Source organism: Acinonyx jubatus, chromosome C2, assembly GCF_027475565.1.
Source record: "Acinonyx jubatus isolate Ajub_Pintada_27869175 chromosome C2, VMU_Ajub_asm_v1.0, whole genome shotgun sequence".
Classification (NCBI taxonomy): Eukaryota; Metazoa; Chordata; class Mammalia; order Carnivora; family Felidae; genus Acinonyx; species Acinonyx jubatus.
Genome location: NC_069384.1, coordinates 94572245 through 94593967, shown reverse-complemented (window position 1 = coordinate 94593967; position 21723 = coordinate 94572245). Strand labels below are relative to the sequence as shown.

Here is a 21723-nt window from a genome sequence, read left to right as displayed (position 1 = left end):
CCCTTTATCAGCTTTTCCCTTCCTGATTTCACTTCCCCACTCCCCTTTGTGAGCTCCTTGGGACCACTACCTGCATTCAAGTCCTTGTCTTAAGGCCTTCTTAGGGGGAATGCCAGAATAAGACAGCCTCATCTGTTTTTGGTGACTAATTTTTATGGCATTTCCCTCAGGTGACGTGTGTGAGGAAGAGGGGTGGTCCAACATCTAGGCAATCCTTGCTCTGGAGGGATTCTGCACCTCTCCCTTTCTTCCTTCTTTTTCCTCATCCTTCCTCCTGATTCGTCTCCAGCATCACATAAAATGCAAGATAAACATTATATTTTATAATTTTAAAGGTGCTATCTCATTCGTGGGTAAGTTCAAACTTCTGCCAAAGACAGTCATTTTATGACACAAACGAAAGTTCAATAACACCCAGTTGTGTCCCACATTGTTCTGTTGTGTAATGGACTAAGGGGGGGAAGGGTGCTGTGTGCCAGATTGCACATGGAGGACCTGAGATTTCAAGGCACGATAGTGTCCTTGCCAGAATTGCAAGCCCATGTCTGACATATACCCAACCTTTGTTCTTTGTTGGCATTCTCACCGTGGCTGGCAGTTACCTGGCAAATATTTTTATTTTAATCCTGACTAGTCATAGACTCTCTGAGGTCACTATCAGAGAGGAAACTATACTGACCTCACAGAAACCCAGTGAAAAGAAATCAACATAAAGACATTTTTTAAATATATGAATGGCAAAAGCCAATGTTAGGTGAACTATGGACTATGATCATTAGGTTTCAGTCTTAAAAAGAAGCTAAAAAAGGGATTGTTTATTTAAATACCATTATATTTTTAGTTTTTGGTCTATATGAGTGTATTAACTGTTTTAACAATCAAATCAAATATACAAGAAAGGAAAAAATGAAGATCACTACTTTGAAAAGCAGAACATTTTCTTCCCAATTTCCTAATTTTTCAAGTTTATTTCTTTATTTTGAGATAAAGTGTGCACAAGTAGAGGAGGGGTAGAGAGAGAGGAAGAGAGAGAGAATCCCAAGCAGGCTCTGCACTGTCAATGCGGACCCTGATGTGGGGCTTGAACTCACCAACCGCAAGATCATGACCTGAACTGAAGTCAGACACTTAACTGACTGAGCCACCCAGGGGTCCCTCCTAGTTTCCTTTTTTAAAAAACACAGTTGTAGGTATCTGGGTGCCTGGGTGGTTCAGGCAGTTAAGCATCTGACTCTTGATTTTGGCTCGGGTAATGATCTCACAGTTTGTAGGATGAAGCCCCCACTTCAGGGATTCTTTCTCTCTCTCTCTCTCTCTCTCTCTCTCTCTCTCTCCGCCACTCCCCCACTAATGCGTGTATGCACGCACACTCTTGTTCTCTCTCTCAAAATAAATAAAATAAAATATTTTAAAACCATACTTGTAAGTATCTTGAATTTTTTGAAGTGACAATGGAGGATGAAGGAAAAGCGACAATGACCTGCTTGACTAGTGTTTGTTTAATATTTAAAATTACTCAAAAGACATGAATAATTAACAGGAAGATGTAAACCAAAATATTATCCTTTTAACAACAGTCCCTATTTCTGGTCATTAGGTTCTTCAGATAAAGTTATGCATCCTGTGTTTATGTATATTTGGATACAACTTGCTCACTTGTTCTAATTAAACACAGTCCTAGTCTATATCTACTTTAACTAGATGTATTTTTAGCCACTATGATTTTCCCCTTTTCTATTTTAATCTTAACAATTAAAAAGGAAGATTTTTCTAAAGATTGAACATATGGGAAATAGACACATTCGTACCCCTGGAAATATAAAAATCAAAGTAAGTTGTAAGAAAGGAGGTTGGTATTTCTGGAATCTTGCAAGGCTGGTTTAATTTTATTATTGCTTGTAATATGGTGTGGTATTTCCTGTGAACTCATCAACGAATTCCAAGGACAAGCTGAAAATCACTGAAGTCTGCAGTTGGGTCGGGGAGCTCACAGTGAAGGGGGTTTTGTGTAACTGAAAGTTTGGTATAGCTGGTCTCCCCAGATGTTGGGGAAATACAAAAGGTGTTAGTTGTGTTCAAGAAAAATTCAAATAGTTCACTAAAAATGTAGTTTTTTGTTTATATATTTATCTGATTCTTTTTAGAACTCCATCAGTGGCGAGAGATATTGATGATAAATCCAACGATGGCCATGAATCCTTTACTGACGGCACCAGGGCAGCAGAGGATGCCACTGGTTCCTTCATCATTTGAACCTCCAACGGTGGATCGGTATTTCTTTCCAATATACTATTCTGTTCGAAGGAGAAAATGGGTGACCATTAATGTTTCAAATGATGGTGACTCCAGTTTTGTTTTCTTGTCTAGTGTCACTTCCATGAACTGTGGCGCACAAATGCATATCAAGATGCTCTGCTGGCCACACGTTCAACACACTTCCCATCACCTCCCATCTGGGGCCTGCTTGACAGACACACTCCACACATAGCTAACAAGCACTTACTATGAGACAGGCATCATACAGGTATAAACATTGATGTAATCTGCAAGGACTGCCCGAACAAAGTACCACAGACTGCATGGATTCAGCGACAGAATTTTATTTCTCCTAGTTCTGGAGTCTGAAAAGCCATAGATCACGGTGTCGGCAGAGTTGATTTGTGATGAGGCCTCTGTCCTTGGCTTGCAGACAGTCGCCTTCTTGCTGTGCCCTCACCTGGCATTTTTCTCTGTGCATGCACTCCTGCTTCCTCTTCCTCTTCTTCTTCTAAGGACACCTGTCCTATCGGATCAGGGCTCCACTGTTATGGCCACATTTAACCTTACGTACCCCATGAAAGGCCCTATCTACAAATATAGTCACAGTGGGAGTTTGGACTTCAACCTATGAATTTGGGAGGAACACAACTCACTCCATAACAGTTGAGTACCCTGGTTTTCTCATGATAGAACAATTTTTTTCTTTCAATAAAAGTGACATTATCAGTACTTAGGTTGTACACTCTGGCAGTTTCTTATTTTCCCCTCTTTAGAATATTTTGACATTCTGAGAGGAAAGTAATGTCCATTATTTATTGTTGTTGTGGAGTGTGAACAATAAATTTTGACTTCTCGAGACCACTGAAGTTTGGCAAAATAAACAAACTGCCCACCACATAGTCAAACACTGATCCCAGATGGCAAAACCCAAGGCAAAGTGTGTCCATTACATGAGAAAAGAATGTGGTCAGAATAGTATGTTGGTCATGGGAAATCAGCAGTATTAATTTGATTAGATTTTTTCCAGACATTTCTAAAACTTTTTTTTTTCTTGATGTTTCTGTTGTGTTGTCAGCTGGGTCAATCCTTCCTTAGTAGATGTTTCTCACCACATTTCTACTGAAACCAAGAGGCTGCAGGATTTTTGCATCTTATTTTTGGAAGAGATGATAGAATCTCATCTGGCAATTAGAAAATCTCACTGCCTATGCAATGGAAAATTTGTACTGTTCCATCCTCATTGTATCTATTTTATATCTTTTTTTCCTAGAGATTTATTGTCTTCCACTGTAGCTCCTGCTGACCCAAGACAGTTTTGTGTTCCTTCCCAATTTGGATCCTCTGTTCTACCAAATGCAAATATACCGAACGTGCTATCCAATCATGTCTACTCAGGTATGAGCAATAGATGGTCTGTGGCACCAATGTGACCTGGATGGCTGCATTAAGTTCTGCCATTGTGCCATTGCATTTACTGCTAAGTTTGGCAAAGCTGTGTGGCAGGTGTGCTTGTAAGTTCTGCACTTGCTACCTAGGTTTCAATCATGGTTCCACCACTAAGTGACCACGTGTAAGTTGCTTAACGCCTCCAACCACCAATTTACTGAGGAATAACATGAAAAGTTGCAATATCTCTGTCTTATCTTACACGTGAGGAACTACAGGGGTCATGAGGAGATGAGATCTGAGAGTTAAGGGGGCTTGGGGCTGTTTATCTCTGGCCTGATAGGTCAAAGTGGAGGCTTTCCTTTTATCCTGAGTAGGAGGGGAAGCTTTTGAGGAGTTTGCACAAAGGAGCGACATGGTCTGACTTACATTTTACCAGGATTGCTCTGGCTCCTGTATTTGAGACAAACTTGATAGGATCAAAGCTCTGAAGATAAACTGATGGGAGTTAATGGGCTATCAGAAGAGCCAAAAGATTATGATGTGTTGACTCTGGGTGGTGACAGTTGCATAGTAACATGTAGTTGGATTCTGTAATTATTTTGAAGGTAGAAATAACAGATTTTCTCACAGTTTAGATATGAGCTGTGTGAGAGAGAGGTCTTAAGGAGGATAGCAAAAATTTTGGTCTGAACAATAGGAGAGGTAGAGTTGCTATTCACCGTTGAGGAAGAGTGTGAGAGGAACAGAGTTCTTGGGGTGGGAGAGATGTTATGGGCTCTGTTTTGCTCCTGTTACGTTTGAGGTACCTAACAGATAATCAGTGGGAGATGTCAGGAAGGCAGCTAAAGTGAAGAGAGGACTTCTGGAGACAGCTTGGAGATATAATTTTGGAAGTCATCAGCACAGATGAGACTAAATGAGTTCATCTTTAGAGTGAGTGTTGATAGAGGTTAAACGGATGATATCTAGGACATACCAACAAGATCCAAAAGATGAGAAGGATCAAACAAGGGAGAAACAGGAGAAAACAGTGTGATGAGAGGAGACCCAGGAGAGCCTGGTGGCCTTGAAGGCAAGGGACGAAGTTTTAAGGAGAGAGTGAGCATCTGGGTCAAGTATGCTTCTCATAGATGAAGTAGACGAAAACTAAGAATATATGATTAGATTTAGCTGAGTGGAGCTCATTGGTGATCTTGATAAGAGCAGTTTCAGTAGAGGGCTATCAATGAAAACATGACTGGTGGGGGCTCAAGAGAGATTAAGAAGAGAGAAATTCCTCATCATATAGAAGATCAAACTGATGTATCTTATCCCCCAAAACTGTATTCATGAGTTTCTGTTTGTCCCTGCTCTCCAATTCCAACAACTCTCAATAGATAAGAACAAGTAGGAGTGAAAAGCCTGGCACAAGAAAAAATATGATTGGTGCCAGGGCCAGTGAAGACACCAGTCTGCCTGGATCTGAGCATGTTGTGCATGGATCCAGTGCAAGGGGATAGGGCGTAGAAGCCAGGGCCTGACTGAAACTGGACACACCCACTAGAGTGTTCCAAGGACCAAAAAGGTTGTCCCAAAGGCTAATCCTGGATGAAAACCCCATCTGGCGTCAAGAACCCAGTAAATCTATAGCCCATGGTTACAGGCAACACATAAATAGACCAGTGAAATAGTTGCATTGCTGACTCAGAGCCCATCTTAGTGATAAAGAATCTGGAAGCTGCCAATGTTTGGATACAAGCAAGCAAATTCACCACCTGTCTCAGGGACAGAGGTCAGGTCTCCTGCCTCAAGGCTGATGTGTAGGAGAGTAAGCAACGGAAAACTAGGGCCTCAGTTCTATAGAAACTGAGCTACTAAGTTAGCAAAATAGAAACCAAGACACAAATCTATTTCAAAAAATTGGGTATCAGGAAGAAAGTAGGTTATTACAGCTGGACTAGCACTAAGTTTGATGTCATCTATTTAGGAAAGAGAAAGAAACTTGGAATAGGTTTGGGGATTCCAGATTTCAGAGGGCCCTAAAATCCAGGTAATTAAAATTGTGCCCTCTAAACTGGACTTCTCATGAGAAATTTCTCAGCATTCTTTTGCAGTCAGTACCTCATGGGTTGATAGTTTCACCCATGCTGGCTCTCTAGAGAAGAATATTTTGACCCCCCACTGAATTATAAAAAATATAAAGCGTTAGCATTAGGAGGATTTTAGAGGTCACCTCATCCAATCTCTGAATTTTACAAATGACAAATAATCTCCCTTAAAAAAGATATAGCATTATTTATTTTAAGATGGGTTATTAATAGGAGTTAATGAGCTCTTCTAACTTAGTACAAAGCATGTGCAAGAAGAAATTCTCTCATGATACTGACCCCTGTGTTAGGGAGAACAGATTTTCACATGTAAAACTATATAAAACAAGTACAATTTGTATGTCTATTATTGTTGAAGAATTCTCTGTGGACCTGTGCTGGTCTATGAAGAGGTTGTGCAAATAAATGCATAAATAGATAAACTTTTGCAGCAATTTGACAGGGTAATTCTATGTCTATTAATCTGATCATTTTTTACATTACACTTGTATTTGCCCTTGTTTTCATTTCAATTTTATAAAAGTTTGTTTTATTGTATTTTTAAACAAAATTTTTTTATGTTTATTTCTGAGACAGAGAGAGACAGAGCATGAGCGGGGGAGGGGCAGAGAGAGAGGGAAACCCAGAATCTGAAGCAGGCTCCAGGCTCCCAGCTGTCCGCACAGAGCCCAGGGTGGGGCTGGAACTCACAAACCGTGAGATCATGACCTGAGCCGAAGTTGGTCGCTCAACCAACTGAGACACCCAACCTGTTTTATTATATTTTTAAAAATGTTTTGGCCCATGATAGGCGGAAATTTTAAAAGAAAAAAAAAATACTGCTTTACCATAGATGGTTTAAAAAGCATCGGTATAGACTTTAAGTGCATTAGGAGTACAGAGAAAGAAAAAAAAATCAATAGAGCATAAAGTTACCAGGCAAGAATAGAGCTTGAATTCCGTAATGCTGCTGTTATTTCAAGACACTTCAGAAGATTGACACAAAGAATGTAATTTCTACCAACTTCATTGAAGGCATTTTGCAAAAAGTATCTTCCTCAGACACACCACATAGAGAGCTTTATATCTTATCCATGAAATCATTGCATTTATTTCCAGGGGTTTTGGTGCACAAGAAGCACTTAGTTACTTTTTTTTTTTTTAAGGTCAACTGATTTCTCTTGCAGCAAAAGAAAAGAAAAGAAAAATGATCAGTTTTTGCTTCAAAAGCTAGAAACAAAGAGATCCACAGTTCATTTCATTTTTTTTTTCCTTTTCAAGTATGGCAGGAAAATGTCACCAATCATGAGACCCATACTTAAAGAAAAATAAAATTATCTAGTGTTTTATCATTCCATCACCAAAGTAACTCTAAGATGCTGAACAGCAATTATCTGATATTGTTTCCAACACTGTGCTCTACTGGTGGGTGGATGTTCTTTTAGATCATTGTATTTTATTTTTATTATCTTTAAATGGACATTGTTAATTTGTCTGTGGGGTGGGATGGTGGTTTTCTTTTTTAAGGTTGGGGCATTTTACCACCTGAATCCATAAAGGCAATGGCAAGAAGGAATGAAATGATTCAAAGGCAGCATACTGCCAGGTAACATAATGGTGTTGTTTTTTATTTATTTTCTATTCACTTGTTCATTGGTTTTAGATGGATAGATAGATAGATAGATAATAGATAGATGGATAATAGATAGATATAGAGATACTTTTTATATGCATTCATTATATTTGTATTTTGTGTTGTATACATATACAAACTCTAATTATATACATATTAGATAGATAGACAGATAGATAGATAGATAGATACCTGATTACATACAAAAAGCACTTCAGGAATATTACAGAAAGAAATATATACAAACATATATTTAAGTTAGTTACAGATAAAAGTAAGATTAGAAATTACATAGTGAATCTATGTCTGTAGATCTTAAGAGTTTAATAATGTCTCATAATTAAAATGCCTAGTTGTGATTCCCCTGAAATTCATATTTGCACTTCTGTTTTAAAAGACTTCAGTTCTGCCCAAATATAGGAGCTAAGCTTGCCAACCCCACTTCGGACTCTACAAGCAGAGCCCAGGCAGCCCCATGTCAGTGGCCCCAAAAGTGGACTTCAGCTGTAGCAACTAGGAGAAAGAAAAGACAGCAATAATGACTAGGGCATGGCCCCGGGGTACAAGAAGGCCTCAGACTCAGTTTTCCATCACTGAACCCTAATGAGTCCAGGTGATAACCAATAATCAAAATAAATTAAGCAAAACCCCCAACAAATCCTCCCCCACAACTCCTGCCAATTGCATTGATTTGTGACAGTTGAGACTTGCGTTGACTTCCTTGAGTCCCACTAAGATTATACTTTGGGGTTTAGAAAACTCTTTCCAGAACTCTGATTTCTTCGAGGATTAATTTCTGGCAAGAAACTACCCTGTGCTATGTTATTCCCATTCCTGCGAAATTTGCCAGATCTATTAGAGCTAATGCTTTAAAGACAGGCCTTGGACTTCCATTGTGAGATTCGGCCAAACCTTTCATCCTCAGGTCTCATTCCAAACTCTCCTTCCCGGTGATTTTCAAGGGAATTTGTGTTTCCACCCAACAAACTTCTGACAAGTAGGGGGAAGACCTGGGAAAAGCAGAGGTTCCATCGCAAGGAACACAGAGAACAATTAAGATTATATTTCTAGCAGTTTTCTTGGGGTGTATCAAATATATTGTTTTGTTTTTAGGATGGAAATGGAAATGCATGCATTTTACCAGCAAAGGAGAATAGAAAAAGTGAATCCCAAGGGACTAGCAGGACCAGGGATACCATTCCTCTATACCTCCAGCATCCCTCCTGGCCCAGCCAACTACCATGGCAGGAGCATGCTCCCTGCCAGTGACCTGCATTTTCACAGAAGCACCCTGAGAAACCTTCAGGGAACCCCCACGCTAGTGGCAGCTGGTCCACATTTGCTAGAGAGCTGGGGTCAGAAATGTCGTCGTCTCAGGAGAGGTGCTGGGAATCAGAAAGTTCTAGACAGCGATATTGAGAGCTCTAAAAGTCAAGGAGAAGAAAAAATCTTAGGCCAGACTCATGTGATTCCCTACGAAGAGGATGAATTTGCAAAAGAACCAGAAACCGAAGCTCTCAACAATCAGAAGTCAAGGGAAACCAATGAAAAGCCAGCTCTTGGCAACACCTGTGGGGAGCTCGAGCCCACCCATAAAAAACCTTGGGGAGCTCATGGTGCTCCCCTAGAAGCAAAGGCCTGGGATGGTGCAAAGGAGAAGACTTCAGAGCAAGGCTTTGCAGCCTGTGGTGAAAAGAATGGGGTTTGTCCCCCAATTCCTCGACCGTCTCTGCCAGGTGGGTGTCAGGGGCCAATGGCAGATTCTAATGAGCCACAGGTCATCACGTCCTTAAGTTATTACATAATGTACCATTCTCATCATGTTTCCTTTTATTCTTCTTTTTCTTAATCCTATTCAGGACTATGTCTTCTTGAAGTCCCTTTATTATGTTTGTTCCAATAAGCCATATTAGTGAAACTTGTCTCTATTTATATATTGCTGTATAGAGAATTTCCAGCCAAAGCTAGGAAGGCAAGAATGAGCAAGGATGGGGAAACCTACCAGAATTTTAAATTAAATGTTTAATTTAATTTGCTATTACCTTCTTCAATACAAAATAGAAGGACTTCTTCCTTAGAAGTATGAATTCCATCTCCCCTGTATTTAAGTGCAGAAAACAATAGACAGTTAAACAAAAGCATTAACTTTCAGTGCCCATTCCTGTTACGATAACTTATTACCTAAAAACATTAACATACTACCCTCCCAAACAAACACTGAATAGTTTCTAGAACTTCTTTTGGTAAAAACATTTTAAAACACAGGTATTTGGGGGAGGTGGTTGTAATCTTGTTACCAAACCAATTGTGTTGGTGATTTACCCTTAAAAGCGTTAATTTGCCATTTCGATGAATATGTGGCTACATTCTCATGTCACCTAGAGAGCATGGTAATTCATAGAACATCATAGAACAGGACAGTGTTCATCTGGAGAATGAAATCCACAGGGCATGTCTATTAGAACCTGAGAGAAAATGAAGCAGTATGGAACGTCTTTTTATTTACGATAATGCTGTCGTTAAAGATCCTTTAGAAGAAGGAAAGAAAGGAGATTGGTAAATTTTTTAGAAAATATCTCTCAGTATTGTTTAAGGAGCTTGCACATAGATATGAAGGGACCCTCTGTGGTATATATATAAAGGGACCCTCTGTGGTAATAGAATATAAGGAAATTAATGTAACTATACATAAAACCGTGCTCTTAGTTTCCCCTTTTCCTGGAAATTGTATACCACAAAATAATTTCCTTTCCACTTTTAAAGGAGCGCACCCACTGGTTACAATTGGGGAAAATCTGTCTTTGGATGAAGATATTCAGAAATGGACCGTGAATGACGTGCACAACTTCATTAGGGGCCTTCCAGGTTGTTCAGATTATGCTCAGGTGACTGAACATTTAAGTACTTTCATAAAAATAAGACATTTTGAAATATGTTTCCTTCAACACGGGTTCTGCCAAACTTGCATTTTTCTCTCAGAGAAGTTTGCTTCTCTGAGTTTGCTTCTAATCTACCCCTTGTATGTCATCGACTGACCAGGGACAGGAGCCTCTGATTGCTGAATCTTGGGTCATGTCCCCACAGCCCATCTGCAGGGGAGGCTGGGAAAGCCAATGTCTGGCATTAGTTTCTCTTCCATCAAGATTCCTGGGAGATAGGAATTTACCCAAAATTAGGAGATTCAGAGGCTAAACATCCAAAAATATTGAGAAATGATGAGTACTTTCCCTATTCTTCCATATAGCAAACATTGGGGGGCACATACTTCTGTACCAGAAGTTTTAGGCTACTCATAATAGGTAATAGAAATATATTCTTTATTCTAAAAAGAATAACAAGCCTATAGATCTGAAAAATAAGAAATTAACTACTTTAAAATTCTCTATTTATGCCAGGGCAATATGCAAAAGGGAATACACACGTATAATTCAGTCTGGTAGATAAAATACTATTTTTTTGAATCATAATGAACCATTAGGACAGTTGGAAAGAAGACTAGCTCTCCTCATATGGATAAACTGGTGACAAAAATAATGGGTTGGCCAGTTTTTGAAGTTTATGTCAATACTACATTTTCATATATAAAGTTTATTTTTTCAAGTGATTTAATAACACAATTTTAAGCTGCAATTTGCTTACTAAATCTGGTGTCATTATCTTTGGTTTATATATTAAAGGGAAAAAGGGCAAGGAAAGGACATTATAATTTAACATAATTAACTGATGTTAGAAATGACTTTTTTCAGATCTTGGTTTTATGATCATTTTTTTTCCTTCAATTTAATGCCATTAATTCTTCTACTTTTTCTTTTTTTTTTTTGTTCTGTTTATGGGACTTATGGAAAATTAGATAGAGTAGTCGTTAAGAGCATGGCTTATGAAACTAGAAAGTGCAAGTTCAAATCCTGGCTTTTCTGTTATCTGGACATGCGACCTAGGACAAGCCGCCTGTCTTCTTAGTGCTGTTTTTCATCAGTAAAATGGGGATAATTATATAATTTATCCTCAAAGGATTGTGGTAAGCAGGAAAGAGGGCCTGGCACCTTATAAGTTCTTGACGAGCATTAATTTCACCATGCTATCAGAGGCTCCTCAAGATAACGGGTTCCTTATCGGGCAAGTTGTATTCTTTCAGTTATCCACTTTGTCTTTTTGCATACTTTGTAAAAAAAAATTTGTCCTATTTTCTCCCATTCAATGAGTCTAACCTTATTATTTTCTTATTAGTCATTGACCATGGGGCAATCCCTTTTTAAATTTATCTATTCCACTTATCAAGTGCCGCACCAACTGCCAGTACAGCAAAGTTACCAAATTTTGATAACAGTCCGAAATAAGCAACAGTTGAAATCAGCAATAAGCAATGAACATGTGATTGCTGGCTTCTGGTGGGCCGAATCTGATTGGCCCCTCATTATTCTTCATCAGCCAGTGATCCACAGGCATGGAAGTGCCGCGTATGAGACCCGCTCTTGTAATAAATGATGCTACATGCATTTCATACTTTATCATCCCAAATGTCTTCTTGTGGGTACGTAGAAGTCACATAAGCACGAATACCCCACACTTTGCTGACTCATTATCTCTCACCAACAGGATGTCAGCGCTCCTTTCCCCACCCCAAGAAATGGAACAGTTATTTCTAGGTGTTTCTCAAATGTGGTTAGGGTCAAGTTCTGCTCTTGTTTCTTCATGAGTCTATTCCCTCTCAGCTGGTGACTGCTGGTGAAATCAACAGCAAGAAGAACACTGCCCTGCTGGGCATGCCCCTGCCATGTAAGGGACAGTATTCTGTACAGAAATGGACAGAGTCCCCTTGGATGCAATCGAGTGCAACAAGCTCAGAAGCAGCACAGCTCGGGCACAGCTGTCACTGGAACCCTTGTCTAGTATGTCACAGCCTGGGACTAGTCAGGGTCATACCCACCATGTCTCCCACACCCACCCTGCCGTCTTCTTTCTCATCTCTGCCTTAGATGGCCACTCAGCAACCTCCTACCAACTGCCTCCTGTAGGTATAAAAAGAAAGCCAGAAAAAAATAACCACAACTAAACCTCAAAGCTCCTATGCAAATTAATTCTTTTAAATAGAGAGAGAGAGGGTTGGTAGCTCAATTGTTCAGGGACATCCAGGAGAGCCTGTGACACATCTTGTTTGTTCTAAGTAAATGTCTCATTCAAGGAACTCAGCAGATAAAATATTCTCTCCCTAAAAGAACTGAAATTACTAAAATTATGTGTACATTTATATGGTGCTCCTGGCTTAAACTGCTGTCTTGACAATGAAGTAGGAGGGACATGTGAGTGACACGGGCATATTCTGCAACTTTGCCTCAGGCCCAGGTTCATCCGTCAGGGCTGAGGCTTGGGTTCTCATGCAAGTCAGTCCCAGCTACCAACCTGTCTCTGTTTGAAAAAGTATCCTGGGGCACCTGGGTGGCTCAGTTGGTTGAGCATCTCATTTCGGCTCAGGTCATGATCTCACAGTTCGTGAGTTCGAGCCCAGCATCAGGCTCTATGCTTACAGCTCAGAGCCTACAGCCTGCTTCAGATTCTGTGTCTTCCTCTTTCTCTGCCCCTCCCCCACTCACACTCTGTCTCTCTCTCTCAAAAATAAGTGAACATTAAGAAAATTAAAAAAGAAAAGAAAATGCATCCCTTCATTGCTCAATGGAATCCCTACAAAGGAAAGAGAAATGGGCCAAACCTTCCCACCATTAATACATTTAACTGTTTTCACCAGTGCCCCTTTCTCTGTGATTACATTCGCTATGTAATCACATAGCGAAAATCCTGGATCAGAATGAGAAACCTTTTATTTTCTAAGTTCTCTACTTGGCAAGCTCAGCTTCTTGGCAACTCACTTAACCTTTTCTACACTGGTTGTCTCATTATTATAATAATGCCTACTTTTTGCTGAACATGGACTATCTGCGAGGCACTGTATCAGGCACGTCGTTTAGATTATCTTTTAAATTTAATGTATACCAATTCCATGAAGAAGATATTAACTCTATGTTGCAGCTGAGTAAAACTGAGCATCACAGTGGCTAAGAGAGTGAGTGCTTGAAAAATGTGTATGAGACTACAAATCTAGCTCTTTCCACCACAATTACTTTACGCTGAAGATATTGGGCCATATGGGTTATAGTCAAGGGTACCTGGGCCCCTAGGTATTGTCAAAGGTGGTAAAAGGAATCCTTAATTTATTTCTAATACTTCAAAAAACGTTAAGAGAAATCATACGTTTCCCCAAGATAAGGCTACAAGCCTAACCAAAGTGTCAACTTTTTCACTTTGGCCTAAGATAAGTTAGTTCATATTAGGCATTGTATAATTTCCTTAATTAAAGTAGGAAACGAAATAATTACTTAGCAAACACAGTTTATAAATAACTAAAATCTATTAGAACAAGAATTTCCTAGTACAGAAGCTTCCCCAAAAGACTTGACTTTTCAGTCAGTCCTGAGGCATGCCCTCCAATATAGTGGACACAAGGCAAATATGGTTCCCCTTGCCACTGAGCTTAAAGTCCAGAAGAGGGACACTAGTAAGGAGTTCCACATCAATGTGGAGATGCTACGAGAGAGCAGGTACGGAGCATGGTGGGCACACACGGGAGGGCCTTGTGGCTTCCTGAAGGGAGAGGCATCTGTAAGTGAGATTACTAGCTGAGGGGGGAGGTGAGGTGGAAGAGAGGCAAAGGAGAAATTTCCAAGTGAAGATCAGGAACCAGAAAGAATTTAGCACAGTTGGGATTTCGAGATAGCTTCCAGTGGCAGAGAAGGCCAGGACCAAGTGAGAGAGGGGACAATGGCAAGATAAGAGGCTGGAGGAGGGGAGGGGATCGGGTCACAAAGAGCTGTGGAGACCCAGGGAGGGACTGTGGCTTTATCCTGGAGGCAGTGGAGGTTTTAAGCGTGAGTGGCATACTTAGCTTTATATTTCAGAAAGGTCACTCAGGTTGCTCTTATGAAAATAGGTTGAGGGCAGCAAGACTAGTGGGGAAATTCTAGATCCAGGACAGCACCAGTGGGGCGGGTAGACAAGAACATTATGGAAAAGGCAGAACTGGCGTGATTCAGCTTGTGAGTTTAAGGTATACATCAGGGAGCCTTCGGCAGAAAGAGATATTCACTGAAGCCAAGAGAGAGACTGAGACGAATCAGGAAGACCAAAGAGCACCGGAGGCAGAAGCCTAAGGAACCCTAACCCTAACATGGATAAAAAAATGATAGCCACACAAGTGACTGAGAAAGAAAGGCAGAGAGTACCCAGGAGGGAGCGCCTTGCAAAGGCCAGGAAAGAGCTTTTTTTTTTTTTAATGAAAAAGTAGTCAACAATGTCAAATACAGCCAGGAACACCAGGAACATCCATGCACTTGGTAACAGCAGAGTCACCGGGGACCCAGAGACAAGTAGGTTTAGTGGCTTAGTGAGGGTAGAAGTCAGAATCCTTGAGACTGAGGAATGACTGGACAGTAAGAACATTGAGGCAGGGAAGATCAAAACTCTTGAGAAACTGGCCTGTGAAGGGGATGAGAGGTATGGGGCCGTATCTAGAGACGGAGTGAGGAAGCGTTTGTGTAGGTGCCTTATTATTGTTTGCTTAATGATGGAGATTTAGGTAAATGCCAATGGGAAGGAGCCAGCTCAAGAGGGGAGACTGACACTGAGAGAGGGGGTTATCTACTGAGTGAAGCCTGAGGTGGGAGGGGTGAGGACACACAGTACACATGAAGAGATGGTCTTCAAACACTGAGAGACCCTCTTCCACCATATCAGGACCAAGGGAGAAAATATAAGTTTTTAGGTTGCTGGGCAGAATTAGAGGAAGTTCTTGTCTATTGGTTTCTTTCCTTTCCTTTTCTTTCCTTCCCTTCCCTTCTCTCTTTTCCTTTTCTTTTCTTTTCTTTTCTTTTCTTTTCTTTTCTTTTTCTTTTCTTTTCTTTTCTTTCAATTAGGAAGTTATACAATCTGCTGAAAATGAGGGAGGATTCTGTAAGATCTTAAGTTTGAAGAACGTGAAGAAAGCTTGAAAATAGAAAAAAGAGAAAACTTATCAGTAAATAGAGGATTGCCGGGCAGATCGAAGCTGGAGATCATGAAATTACAGCACTACCAAATCTGCCCAGATTTTTGATTCATCTCTTTATCTGCCTGGAATCTTTGTCCACCAGTGGCCTTCCTAGTTTCCGGAAGAAAAGAAGGCACAGTGGCATCCACTACACAGGCAGAACAGATAGGGCCCCGGAAAGGCCGAGCGCCACAGCATTTGCCTGCATTTCCCTCTCCTCCCCTTGCCATGCACGCAGGGCAGTGGACCGAGACACTGCACCTGTCAGCGTGAGAGGTAAAATTTGTCTGCCATGGTTTCCACCCACCACACTTTACTCAGCCTATTTGTCCATTCATTGGTTTGCCCAGCAACATTTATTGCACATCTACCATATCCCAGCCACAGCATTATAGGGGCATTGGTAAACAAGACATGGGCCTGCCCTCAAGTCATAACTATTCCAGGTTGGAACTGAGTTCCAGAGACAGAATTACAATGTACTCCAGAGTCATTAAAGAGCACAGACGTGCTACTGGAGCACAGAAGAGAGAGTAACTGAAAATAAGAAACTTTATGACATTTTGTGTCATCCTCAAGCAGTCTTAATGGTTCCTTCAAAACTAAAATACCTATATATGAACAAGAATTTGGGGGGTGCCTCAGTCGGTTAAGGGACCGACTCTTTTTATTTGAAAGAGAGAGAGAATGTGTGTGTAAGTGGGGAAGGGGCAGAGAGAGGGAGAGAGAGAGAGAATTCCAAGCAGGCTCTGCACTGCCAGCACAGAGCCAGATGAGCGGCTCAAACCCACAAGCCGTGAGATCACGACCTGAGCTGAAATCAAGAGTCGGATGCTTAACCGACTGAGCCACCCTGGCGCCCCAAGTGACTGACTCTTGATCTTGGTTCAGGTCATGACCTCACATAGTGAGTTCGAGCTCCGAGAAGGGCTGCACACTATCAGTGCAGATCATGCTTAGGATTCAATCTATCTGTCCCTCCCCCTCTTGCATTTTCTCTCTGTCTCTCTAAATAAATAAAGAAGGAAAGAAGGAAAGAAGGAAGGAAGGAAAGAAAGAAAGAAAGAAAGAAAGAAAGAAAGAAAGAAAGAAAGAATTGGGGGGGCACCACCTGGCTCAGTGGGGAGAGCATGCAAGTCTTGATCTCAACGTCATGAGTTTGAGCCCCACATTAGGTATAGAGATTACTTAAAAAAATTGTTTATTTTTATTTATTTACTTATTTTATTTAAGAGAGACAAAAGGGGGGTAGGGAGAGGAGCAAAGGTAGAGAGAGAACCTTAAGCAGGTTCCACACTCAGCATGGAGCCTGACACGGGGCTCCATCCCACCACTGTGAGATCATGACCTGAACTGAATCAAGAGTCGGATGCTCCACTGACTGAACCACCCAGCTGCCCCACACAGGGATTTTTTCCAAAGACGTGCAAAGTTAACACCTTTTGTTTTTGATAAAGGTATTTAAAGATCATGCCATTGATGGAGAAACCTTGCCATTACTCACCGAGGAGCATCTTCGCAGCACTCTGGGATTAAAGCTAGGGCCGGCACTCAAGATTCAGTCACAGGTATGGTGAGTTCTCATAACCAAATATGTATTAATGGTATGAGGCTTAAGAGAAATATGTTACTTTTCTCCTGTTGTAATATGCACAATACCCACTTAACCTCTTTATTAAGCTTTGCCCCTCTGTGGGTGGGGACCTGACAGAAATGAGGAAACCTGAAAGCTTTGGGTGGGGTAGTGGTACTCATTCCTAGCTATGGTTGGGAAGGCACAAAGCAGTGGTGTGCTGGTGAATGTTTAACAACTAGTTCTCTTTAAAAAACAAAATGAACGCTGACTTGTAGCATCTGTTAATTTCTGTAATGTAAGTACGCCTACGATGGCTGACAAACTCCTAATGTCATGTCCCCGAATTCAGAATCGGGGAGAGAGGCGCAGCAGTGTCCCATTTTAGAGCATGTTCACCATATGGATACACATAACTGACCTCAGGAGCAGAATAATAATAATTAATAGTAAAATCGTTAGGTAAAAACAATTAAGGAGTGATGAGTTTTGAGTATTGATGATTCGAGTTTTCAATATAATGTATTTAATTGTAAATTTATATAATTTAATTTTTAACAATGCCACATTTAGCAACTGCTTTGCAAACTTCCAGAAAATGTAACGATTGGCTCTTGAGACTGGACCAAGCCAACTCCAGTTCATGACTTCTCACCATCTCCACTGCTTCCTTCAGGACTAAAGCAGCAGTATCTCTCATTAGATTACTGCTTTAGCCTTCTGTTTGCCCTGCTCTGCCTTTGCCCTCCCAGCGCCTATGCACAAAACAGTTCAGGATGATCCTTCTAATACATAGGACAGACCATGTCACCCTTTGGCTCAAAAGTCTGCAATAGCTCCCCATTTCCTCCAGAGTAACCGCCCAAAGTTTATATCATTTGTGCTCCTCTCCACCCACCACTATCCTTACCTTCCTGACTTCATCTTCTACTTACCTCCCCTCTGCTCCACACCCCCCAGTTGCTGCTTTTGACCACTTGCCTCTGGATGCTGCTTAAACTTGTCGGCAAGCTCCACCTAAGGGCCATTCCCTCTGCCTGGGATGCTCTTCCCCTGATATCCTCATGCTTTGTTCCCTCACCTCCTTCATCTTTGCTCTGCTATATCTTCTTAATGAAGCTTGCTCTGATCGCCCTATTTACGATTGTACCCAGCTCAGGATCCATGCACACTACTGCTGTTCCTTTTCTTCTCTTCTTTTCTTCCCCAACAGCACCTATCATCTTCAATCATACAATGCAATGCATTTATTATATTCATGTTTATTGTTGATTCCCCCCCCAAACCCACTAGAATGTAAGCTCCATGAGAGCATAGGTCTTTGTCTGTTTTGTTGATTAATGTATCTTTAGAGTATACAAGACTCATAATAGGTCAAAAGTTATTTGTTGAAAGAGTGAGTTTCCTGAAAATGAAACCAAGAATCATCAACTGATTCTTCCCAGAATTTATACAGAACTGAACCACTTTACAATACATATTTACACAAAGAACAATGAGACTTCAAAATGTCCTTCGAAAACCATTTTTCTCTGCCAAAAAAGTTTAGGGTAAAGAAGTTCTTTATTTCTAGTGTAAATACCTTAATGTTTCCATTGGTATTCTTTTTTTTTTTTCAACTTCTTATTTTGGAATGATTTGAGGTATAGAAAAGTTGCAAAGATAATAGAGTTCACCCAGCTTTTCTTAAGGCTAACATCTTACATAATGTGGCACATTTGTCAAAACTAAGAAATTAACATTGGTACAATATGGTATTCACTTTTAAATAATTTATTTTTCTTTTAATTTTTTTTTTTTGTTTATTTATTTTTGAGAGACAGAGAGAGAGCACGAGCAGAGGAGGGGCAGACAGAGAGGGAGACAGAGAACCTGATGCAGGTTCCAGGCTCCAAGCTGTCAGCACAGAGCCCGGCACAGGACTCAAACTCACGGACCGCGAGATCATGACCTGAGCCGAAGTCGGATGCTTAACTGACTGAGCCACCCAGGCGCCCCAACAAGTTATTTTTCTTTAGTGAGGATACTATCCCTCTTGGCATTCTAATGACACTGCATCGTTTTTTTTTCTCAAATCTGATTTACTTTGGCTCTAATTTATCACTCTGGCACTTATTTTTTTCTGTCTTAACAACGTGGCCAGCTCTAAGCCTTTCTTTTTTCTTTTTGAATATAGTTGGCATACAGTGTTACATTCTCCAAGTCAGTCTTCATCTTGTCCTCACTTGCCATCACTATTAGCCCCAAATCATTTTCACAAGGCTGTAGTCATTTCCTGTGCTCACACCTAATGTGTATAAGTAACTCTATGGAGCTCAAGTGAGCTCTAAAGTCCAGGCTCCATCTGCCTGCACAACAGGACAGAGCTCCCCAGAAGCTGTGGGGGAAGATCTCAATCTCCAAAATGGGAAGCAGGGGCAAAATTCCATTATAGTAAGCCCTGCTGAGAAGAAGAAAACCCACCCGGATGACCAGAAACTTAGAAGGTGGACCTGAACAGGGCATACAAGGCATACAGGACATTACTGGAATCTGAGAACCCAGTATTATTAGAATGGAAGAAGCTGGGTTTGAGCTGTGACAATGTGAACGACGTAGAAATCCCCTGGGTCCCATGGAGGGTGAGGTTTGTGTAAGAGTCCAGTGGTTAATGCTGGGGCACCGAGGCCCAAAGCGGCAATGTTTATGTCTCAACACTAAGGCAACTTGAAGCCACCTGTGTGCTGAATCTCCCTAAAGAATTGCAGCCTCAGCTTAGAGAAGTGCCAGTTGGGCATTGGTAAAGGTGGAGTGGGGTGTCTGTGGGATCTGTTGAGGGACCCTTAGGAAAGGGTGAGGTGGAGTAAACTCAGAGTGAAATGATTGTGTCACAGATGAACCACGGCAGACCCAGAGCCAGGAATTACAAAGTTACTACCACGGTGATATCCAGTTTTACAGTAATAAATGCTGGATGTTTCTGAGAGAAAGAAAAAGCCCCCACATCCTAGAACGGCATCCCTCACAACTATCTAGATGCCCCATGCCTGAAATTACCTATCCTTCCTGCCATCTGTGCCTAAGCAGAGGATGCTGGGTTATTGAAAGAATCTATAGACTTAATTGTTATAATCATTTTGTCTCCAAAGGTATCTCAGCAAGTGGAAAGTATGTTGTATAAGAAAAGTCTTCTACTTCCTACCCATACAAAACAACCATTTGATCAACCAGCAGATACATCCCCTCTTTTGGATTTTAATTCCTGGGGTGATACATTGGATGTTCCTTGTTCCCAGGATATAACAATTCCTAAATGAAGCGAACAAGATAGCATGAGAAATTAAAACCCTCAAGGAGCAAGAACAGTCTTTATCAGTTTTCCAAAGAGTCCAGGACATTCTGAAGGGCGTGTGAGGGTTTCCCAAGATGAGATGGAAGCTGGGAAGAAGAGAAAGCCAGCCCTCCTGGAGCCGTTAAGGAGGCCTTGCCCGAGAGCCTTCCTAATGTGACTTCAGCCCAAAGTGGCTGCAGGTGTATCCTTGGAAGCAAATGCTGAATGAAGGAGAGCATTTGCAAACACCAAAAAAGCTACAGTTGGATGATTCCATGAGGAAATCTCCGAAGAAGCCAAAAGAACCAATACTGAAAAAAAAAAAAAAAAGAAGAGTTCCTTATCTCCCTTCACTCATTTCCCATCCCCCAACCCAGAAAGAGACCAAGGCAATCCCGTGGAGTTGAAAGATGTAGAAGAAAAAGTGGCAAAGTACAAAAATGAGAAAGAGAAGCTGACCACAAGGCCTCCACTTTTTCTCACTTCAGGCTTCCAGGCTGAAGAAGGACCAAGCCAGGGAAGAACAGAAGGTTTAACCTTTCAGTTCAGAGAGACTGTTATTCAGCATTTTCTTTCTGACATGAAATTGTCATGACTCAAAATAACTCCTAATTATCTGAGACCGAGATGAAAAGTAACAGTACCCACCTCAGATTTCCCACAAAGGGTGGGGATAGAGTTATCTCTGCAAAGCAGGTTTGAATTGGCTGGAGGGAGGGGAGAAGATGAAGGTGACTTTCTGCTTGTCCCCGTGGAGTCCCTCTCAACTTTACACTTAACAGAAAGCCTCTGAAAAGATACACAAGAAACGGCTAGGAGTTTGCTCAAGGAAGGGACTGGCAACAGGGGCATGAGGGAAACTTAGCACATACCCTCCTGTACATTTTAAATGTCCAACGATGAGAATGCATTTTCTATTTTTAAAATTTACATTTAAAATGAAGAAACTGTAGCAGACAGCCTCGAAGGTAGCCCCCAATGATCCCTGCTTCCTGGTCCCTGTGCCCTCGTGTAACGCCCTCCCCTCTTAGGTGGGATGGACTTACTGACTCTTTTCTAGTGAACATAATATGAAAATCATGATGGATGTCACATCTTTGGTTCTTCTGTCTGGGATGCTCTTTCTCTCTCTTTGGAATCCCTGCTCTTGAGGGAGCCAGCTTCTATGAGTCCAGGCAGCCCTGCGGAGAGCCTGAGTGATGGAACGTGGAAACAGATCTTCTGAGGCTTGTCAAAAGCCACATTAAGGAACTTGAACGTGGCTTCTCTTCAATGAAGCATTGAGATAACTACACATGCAGCTTCTGCCTATAGCTTGATGGAGGGCCTGAACCAGAGGTCCCCAGTGAGTCGCTCCTGGATTCCTGACCCACAGAAACTGCAAAATAATAAATGTGTTGTTTTCAGCCACAAAGT

The 21723-nt window shown here is 41.2% G+C and overlaps 1 protein-coding gene across 1 annotated transcript; it reads left to right on the top strand.

Annotated features, from left to right (window-relative positions):
- Nucleotides 1-2170: 2170 nt before the first annotated feature.
- On the top strand, nucleotides 2171-21096 carry SAMD7 (sterile alpha motif domain containing 7). Its single transcript, XM_015061319.3, has 7 exons — nucleotides 2171-2271; nucleotides 3530-3654; nucleotides 7242-7320; nucleotides 8461-9083; nucleotides 10111-10232; nucleotides 16882-16992; nucleotides 20126-21096. Exons 1-7 carry the CDS (start codon nucleotides 2171-2173, stop codon nucleotides 20291-20293), a joined length of 1329 nt encoding a protein of 442 aa, XP_014916805.2. The 3' UTR covers nucleotides 20294-21096.
- Nucleotides 21097-21723: the final 627 nt, after the last annotated feature.

What these genes read in the sequence shown, in the direction of transcription:
- SAMD7 (XM_015061319.3), top strand. Translation starts at nt 2,171, where the DNA reads ATGATAAATCCAACGATGGCCATGAATCCTTTACTGACGGCACCAGGG. An exon ending in CAAAGGCAGCATACTGCCAG is followed by an intron (nt 7,321 to 8,460) that starts GTAACATAATGG and finishes TTTTGTTTTTAG; the next exon opens with GATGGAAATGGAAATGCATG. An exon ending in GTTGTTCAGATTATGCTCAG is followed by an intron (nt 10,233 to 16,881) that starts GTGACTGAACAT and finishes TTTTTGATAAAG; the next exon opens with GTATTTAAAGATCATGCCAT.